The sequence below is a fragment of the Suricata suricatta genome, chromosome 3 (genome assembly GCF_006229205.1).
Source record: "Suricata suricatta isolate VVHF042 chromosome 3, meerkat_22Aug2017_6uvM2_HiC, whole genome shotgun sequence".
Classification (NCBI taxonomy): Eukaryota; Metazoa; Chordata; class Mammalia; order Carnivora; family Herpestidae; genus Suricata; species Suricata suricatta.
This window is the reverse complement of record NC_043702.1, coordinates 123,384,074-123,391,454: the sequence shown is the minus strand read 5'-3', so window position 1 is coordinate 123,391,454 and position 7,381 is coordinate 123,384,074. Positions and strand designations below refer to the sequence as shown.

General features: G+C 51.8%; 1 protein-coding gene across 1 annotated transcript in view; it reads right to left on the bottom strand.

Annotated features, from left to right (window-relative positions):
* DUSP27 (dual specificity phosphatase 27, atypical) overlaps nucleotides 1–7,381 on the bottom strand; it is a 32,773-nt gene that overhangs the window by 2,436 nt on the left and 22,956 nt on the right. The window contains exon 6 of the mRNA XM_029933355.1: nucleotides 14–2,103. Within this exon, the coding sequence (XP_029789215.1) occupies nucleotides 14–2,103 (2,090 nt within the window). The remainder of the gene's footprint in view (nucleotides 1–13; nucleotides 2,104–7,381) is intronic.

Sequence of the window (7,381 nt, the reverse complement as noted above, 5' to 3'; positions counted from 1 at the left end):
GGCGATCAGAGACAGCCAGGAAGGAGGAGGTGTCTGTCTCGGGTTTCTGGGAATTGCTGCGAGAAGAATACCGGAAGCTCCCTATGGCACTGTCAGTGTCCTCGTCCCTGTCGCCCTCATCATCGTCCTCCTGTTCCTTGACCTTCTTCTTCTTGAAAAGGGAGCTCCGTTTGTTGTTGGCGGCTAGCTTCTCCAGCTTGTACTCAGACATCTTCTCCCTCAGCTCCATTTGCATCTCCTTCTCCTTCCGGCCAAGCTCCTTGAGGTCGACGTTGTCAGCAAAGAGGCTGTAGACAGGCTTGCTGGTCCCCCTGACTTTGCTCCCAAGACCTTCGGCCCTCAAGCCCGGTGCAGTGTGGGAGGACAGCAGCGACTGCGAGTCGGAGCTGGGTCCTGGCTGGCTCTGAGGCAGCAGGCAGGTGCCCAGGGAGGAGCTGCTGTGTCCGCTGAGCGGGGACACCTGGTCGTCCCCCAGGCAGCTGGCCACGGGCGCCGCCTTCATGCTTGCCACGGATGGTGAGCGGGACAGCAGCAGCATTTCATTTTGCTTCTGGGCGAGAGTCTCGCTGACCACGTTGGCAATCCAGTTCTGAATGCTGGCAATGGAAATGGTGTCTCCGGGCCCCGCGGACAGGTTGGGCAGAGCTGTGCTGAGGACAGAGGCCGGGCGTCCCCCTCTGTTGCTTCCAGCCTGAGAGGGGCGGGAGTTGTGGCTCTGGGTGCTGAGGACCGACGCGGCGTCCTCGTCAGCACTGACCGACAGGGCTGCAGACCAGAAGGCAGACAGGGGGATGCTCCTGCTGGCGGCCGAGCTGTCTGCCTCCCAGCTTCCCATGGACTGGCTCTCCTCCAGCGTCTGCCTGCTTCTCTCCAGCAGCTCCAGCCTCCGCTGCCTCTTCTTGGCCGAGGCGGAATCCTCGCCCTTGCTGAGCTCCACTACCTCCTCCTTGTTCTCACTGCCTATCTTCTTCTGGTGTTTCAGCTTCCAGGCCTGGTAGGCCGTCAGGTTGACGTCGGAGAGACACTTCTCGCCCTCTGCCTCCTCTGGCCCCGGCTCACTGCTGCTGTCTCCTGCCCCCAGCTCTTTCTTGTGAAATCCAAATTGGATTCTCTTGATCTTCCACCTTTCCAGGGCAGTGAGCTTGTCCTTGTTCCTGCTGCAGAAGTTGTAGAACGAGCTGGCCTCCGAGGACACACTCTCCGCGTCGTCCTCTCGCACCCCGGCCCCCGCCTCGGAGCCTGTGTCTGCCTCCTGGCGCTTGCTCCTGGAGTGGTACTCCCGGGCAGCTCCCTTCTCAATCTCCAGCAGCCTCTGGTTCCACATGTCCCAGGTGCTCTCAGTGGACACAGAGTCAGAGCGGCACCTCCCACCTTGGTTCCTGCCGCTCGTCTGCAGGTGCTGCTTCAGGACCCAAATGTCATGGCTGCTTACGCTTTCGGAAGCGCTGCTCTCGCTCAGGGTGCGACTTCGTCTTCTCCTCACAAAGGAGCCGGTGTCGCTCTCCTCCACCTCTTCCTCCTCTCTCCCCCACCTCTGGTGCCCTTCTGCCTGGTACCTCTCATTTCGGCTCTGCCACTCCTGGATCATCCTTCCCACATCCTCATCTTCGGGCTCCTCCCCACCCTGGCCAGAGGCTGAGCGCCCACCATTTCCGCCCTGGGGGGCCTGGCCCGTGGGGAGGCCCTGCCCCCTCTTCCACTCCTCATACAGCTTCTCCTCCTCATCTTCATCAATGAGGGTGAAGGGCTTGGAGGCGCGGCTGGCCTTCCCCAAGGAGGAGCCACTCAGGTGGCTGGTGGTGTCATCCTCCTCCTCCACCGTGAGGGCGTGCACTCTGGCCCTGCTGCTGCTCCCTGTGTCCTCACCCTCCTCGGCCTCATCTGTCCCCCCTTCCTGGCTGTAGTCTTCTTCTCTCTCCTCCATTAGCTTTTCATTGAGCTCCCGGAGCTGCTTCAGGAAGCCGTCGTTGGGATAGATGGCCCGCTTCCGGCGCACAGTCATCAAGGCCTCCAGGACGGTCATGTTGTGGAAGGTCATCAGGTAGGCCACCACCAGCACTGCTGACCGGCTGATGCCCATTTCGCTACTGACCAGGACTTTCCCTGGAGGAAAACACAAGAGATAATAATGCAACTACAGTGGCTTCCTTATAGGTTTTTTTTTTTTAAGTACTGTTAAAAAGAACTGTTTAGATGTGCTGGATTTAATATAGTTACTTGCCTCTGGCATTCATCTGCACTCAAGTCCCATGAGGGACGAGCATCACTGCCCTGGATTACAGTGAGGCTGCCTGCAGAAGCATGTTCTGCACTGTCTGAACATGGGCAGCAAGAAGAGGGGAAAGGGAACTAACCAATGTCCCCACTTTTGAAACACTAGACTGCGTGTCTACTTTCTTCTTGCCAAACTGAGCATCAGAGGGAGGAGAATAAAAGAGTTGGGAAGTGGGGCGCCTGGGTGGCTCAGTCGGTTAAGCATCTGGCTCTTGATTTCATGATGATCTCATAGTTTATGGGATCGGCCTCCATGTTGGGCTCTGCACTGCCAGCAAGGACTCTGCTTGGGATTCTCTCTCTCCCTCCCTCTCTGCCCCTCCCTACCCCATACATGGTCTCATGCTCGCTCTCTCTCTCAAAATAAATAAATAACATTTTTAAAAAGGGTAGGGGAAGAGGGGAGAAAGAAGAAAAGGACGGCAGCTAAGATGAAAGAATCACAGACACGTAAAGTCTCTGTGGGAAGCACTACAGACACAGGGGATGCTTGAGAATTCCCTTTACAGCATCCTTGATGCTGGGTCATCCATCATCCAGTGGAAACTGGATGTTTCTGTGACAGAGATCTCAGTATCGTGCACACACACACACACACACACACACACACACACACACACCCTTCACTCCATATTTAGATTAATCTACTCTTTTGAAACTTCTTTCACAAGTTAGGGTAAAGTATGCCTTTCTGTAATGGGCACCTGGTGCTCCTAACCTGACCTTCTGGGTTAATAATGAACACATCTGTATAAACAAGGCCTTTTATACAAAAAAATACTTAAGATCACTATCCAAGTCTTCATTAATTATTTTCTTTTCCTGGTGATTCTGGGTCTTTCAATCATTATTCAGACATCTTTTCATGTTCCATTACTATACTAGCCAACGTTGCAAATCAAACTTTATCAGTTTTTTTGTTAGGGGTCTATGTCAGGATGGAGCAGATATATTTCCAGGTTGGACTGGCCCACACAAAGCAGAGTGGGCCTCTCTCCACTCTCATTCTGGGCACTGAGCCCTCACGGATGCCAAGTAAGCTTACAGTGTGCATGGAGATGTTCCAAAATGAACTCAGACTTTTTTTATCAACTAAAACCTGTAAAGCTTTTTTAAAAAAACTGTCACTTGTGTCACTTTTTTGTAGCATTTTAAAAACATAAGGATAACTTCACAAATTCCTATTTATGTTTTTAGTAGATATAACCTGTTCTTATAAGCTAACAAAAACTTTTACCGAGTCTTGACCCTGGCATTCAATAACTCTGTTAACCCCTAGCCTTGCTTGCTTTCTGCTTTGTGTCCTTCATAAATGTGACAAACATGCCTTCTATGCCTTTATTCTAATGGCTATTTACAATGTGGCCTGGAGCCACTGGAGACTTCCTTCCAGGCTGTCATCAATCTATTTGCCAACAGTCTTTGGGGATGTTTGTCAAATCAGTTAAGAGTCCTCGCTAACAATATGGGATGGGTGGGGGATGCCTTATATTAGTACGCCTTTGCATCAGTTGAGACCATATCTGTCACACAGGAGGTGGGAGACCAAGGCGAGACTAGAAGGGACCTGAGGCCCAATAATGCTGAAAGGCATTATTGCCAAAGGCCAGCAGTCACTAGGGGGAAGTAAGCGGGCAGAATCAGATCTGCTAAAGGTGCATCTGTAGGTTCACTGTCTCCTCTCCTCCCCCTCCAACTCCAGGCTCAGCTGTCTCGTCAAGGACCTTCCTTTATCTTTTAAATTTTATTAAAATCTTTTAAAAACTTTTATTTATGTTTGAGAGAGAGAGAGAGACAAAGTGTGAGTAGGGTTGGAGCAAAGAGAGAGGGAGACATGGAATCCCAAGCAGGCTACAGGCAGGCTCTGAGCTGTCACCACAGAGCCCGATGTAGGGCTCAAACCCACAAACTGTAAAATCATGACCTGAGCCAAAGTCAGACGCTTAACTAACTAAGCCACCCAGGTGCCCCACTAAGGGTCTCCCTTTAACTGGCTGACCAGGCCGCCATTCACTACTGCCAGCGCCAAAGTCTTCCTCCCTCCCTTCGAAGGAGGAGTTCCCAGGCCAGCTCATATCGGGACACTTCAGACAGAACCAGCCAAGCTCCCTCATCAGAACATGGCATCACATGCTTCCTAGACTCAGTCTGGCAGAGACAAAGGTGGGTGTGCCGTGCTTTTCCATGCTGTATTCCTTGCACCCTGGATTCCACCGTGGAGCCTTAGTGACCACCTGTGGAATAAGGGAGAAGCTAGATGAATCAGACCCTGGGTGACCAGATTGTCTATTTTCTGTTAGGCTCAAGGTCACACTAGCACTGTTACAGACTGTGCTCTGCACAACTCCAGGGGGTACCTTTCACGTTGAAGTCAAAGTAGATTTGTTTGGTTGTGATGAAAAGTTTCCAGGTGTAAACCAGCTCGAGGAAGGTGGTCTTTCTCTAGTTTGAGTCACCGTTTTGATTAGCAGCAGGGCCGATTGTGGGAGGAGGGTTCTATCTAGATTGGGTCTCTCTGTTTTAAAAGTTCGAAGGGTCTAGCTAGTAGAGAGCACTGGGCTTGAGTGAGTTCTCCCTCCATTCTCAGTAAGTCTTTACATAGCAGGCATTGGTTTTGTATTCTCCCAATTCATAATTCTCATTCTCCCCAGAACTTTCCCTCTCTCCATACCCAAGAAAACCAAGAAGGACTTGCCCAGAATCTACCCTTCCCACCTTGCCACCATGATAGAATTCAGGGTGGACAAAGGACCAGAGTTCTCTCTTAGAGAACTTGGAAATGGAGGCTGGAATTAGCCAGTTTTTGTCCAGGCCTGTGGGGGTGCAGGTGGGGGCCAGACTGTCTGAGGGAGGTAGAAAAAGAGGAGATGGAAACCAAGAGTCCTGAGATTGTCCAGTCCTTGTTCCGGATGACCCTGGAGCCACATTCTCCTCTTTGGAGTTGTTCTTGTATTGTAATCAATGCCTTTGGCGATGGTTAAGACGGTTTCTACTTACTAGCAACCAAGATAATAACCTTGATTATTACACAGCAGCAAAGTCACTAAACCTTCCATGGGTCTCAATTGCCCCCTTTGTAAACTGTAAGTAACATCCTCTCATTGTGGGCGTAGGGATGATTACATTAAGCACCCAGCCTAGGTGTTAGCTTTCATCCTCCTTAGGAACGGACTCCCAAGCATCCTGGAGTGGAGAAAATCACAGAATCTAAGGCTCAGAGGCGACTTGTATGGATGGTGACAACTGTCAAGCCGGGAGGAGGAACGGCCCCAGAGGCAACCCCAGTAAGGATAAGGTTCTTTCCCTATCGGGCAGGGGTGCCGGGGCGGGGGCGAGGGAGGGGTGGGGGGAAGCTCGAGGTGGAAGGGACGGCAGGCTGAATGCAACTGGGACTGCTGCCAGAGCGGAGGGACAGGTGTGCTGGAGGGGGCCCCTGCTGGTGACGGGCTTCCCCGGGGCCCCTGCGGCCCAGCTGGCCCTGCAGGAGGGCTGCCGCCCTCCTCAAAGCCCGGCCGACACTCGGGTGGCGCAGCTCTGGTTCGCCCAGGCCCTCCTTCCAGGCTATGGGCAGCTTCTCCCGCTGTCTGGCCCTCTCTGTCACCGCACTTCTGGGACCGTGCGTCCACTCTGCGGACAGTCACCGGCCCTCTGGACTGCCAGGCCGCCCCGCCAAAAGCCACATCTACGGGATCTCCACTGTGCCGCCCGCTGGGCTGGAGTCGCCTGGTGCTTGGGGCGAGAAGCAGCCCAAGAAGTCCCCTCCCCGCTGGCATTTGGAGACACGCTCAAGTCACATGGTTGGAAGGAATACATTTTTAAAAAGAAGTGGTGTTTTTTTTTAAAGCACTGAAAAGGGGAGAAAACTGTTTCATATACACACACATACATGCATATGTAATATATATATAATTTATAAATTTCACCTTTTTTAAACATTTGTTTATTTTTGAGAGACAGAGAGAGAGCGTGAGCAGCGGGGGGTGGGCAGAGAGAGAGGGAAACAGAATCTGAGTAGGCTCCAGGCTCGGAGCTGTCAGCACAGAGCCCGCACAGACCCCTCTGTGGGGCTCGAACTCATGAATCATGAGATCATGACCTAAGCCCAAGTCAACTCTTAACCGATTGAGCCACCCAGGCATCCTTATAAATTTCACATTAATAAAAATCTATACATATATAAAAACATTCTATGTATAGATATATATACATGCGTATTTATAACTATACATGTATATACACATATTTATTTGTAGCTCATATGTGCACTTTAAAATTTTACTCCTCACAGCAATTTTAGGAGGATTAGGTCTCTTTGTCTCTGTGTTATACACAGGGAAAACGAGGTTCTGCTGGAGAATGGAACCACCCAAGACCCCATGGGATAGAGAGAGCTAGCAAGACCTGGACCCAAGCCCAGACTTGTGACACTCTCAGCCGCCCCTATCTTATGGGCTGCAGCCCCTACTTAACAAGGGGTCCTGTCCCACTGCTGTGGCCTCCTGTGGTCTCCCAAGCCCAAAGAGCGAGGTTTCTAAAACATAGATCAGATCCAGTGGCTTTTCGATTCCCTTACCTTGGTGGTCAACTTCCTGCGTGACGGTACCCTGCCACTCTGACCTTCGCCCACCACGCGAATCTGCACTAGCCTGTGATCCTGAACCCGCTACGCTTACTCCACTTTCAGAGCTTTGCACTAGCACTTCCCCTGGCCGGGAATGCTCTTCTTCCCAGTTCTCTGTGGCTAGTTCCTTCTTGTCACTCAGGGTAAAGGCCCCTTCTCAGAGAGGACCTCTCAACCAGCCTCCCCAGGGAGCCAGGCAGTCATGCCAACACATCTCTTAGTCTCTGCCTCACACTTGTCACTGACATTTTTCTTTGTAATCTTCTCCCCCATCACTACAGTGTGAGATTCAAAGCACCTTCCACCCCAGCACCCACAGCGCCTGGCACGTGGTAGGCCCTCAGTCATGACCGATAAGGTGAACGAGCATCCTTTCCTTTCCCCTCTTCTTAGAAGGAGACAAAAATCTTCTTAAAACAGATAACCTCCAGACACGACAGGTAAGCCAGAGGTTCCGTGACGTCTCCCGAATGTGTCTCCCCCTGT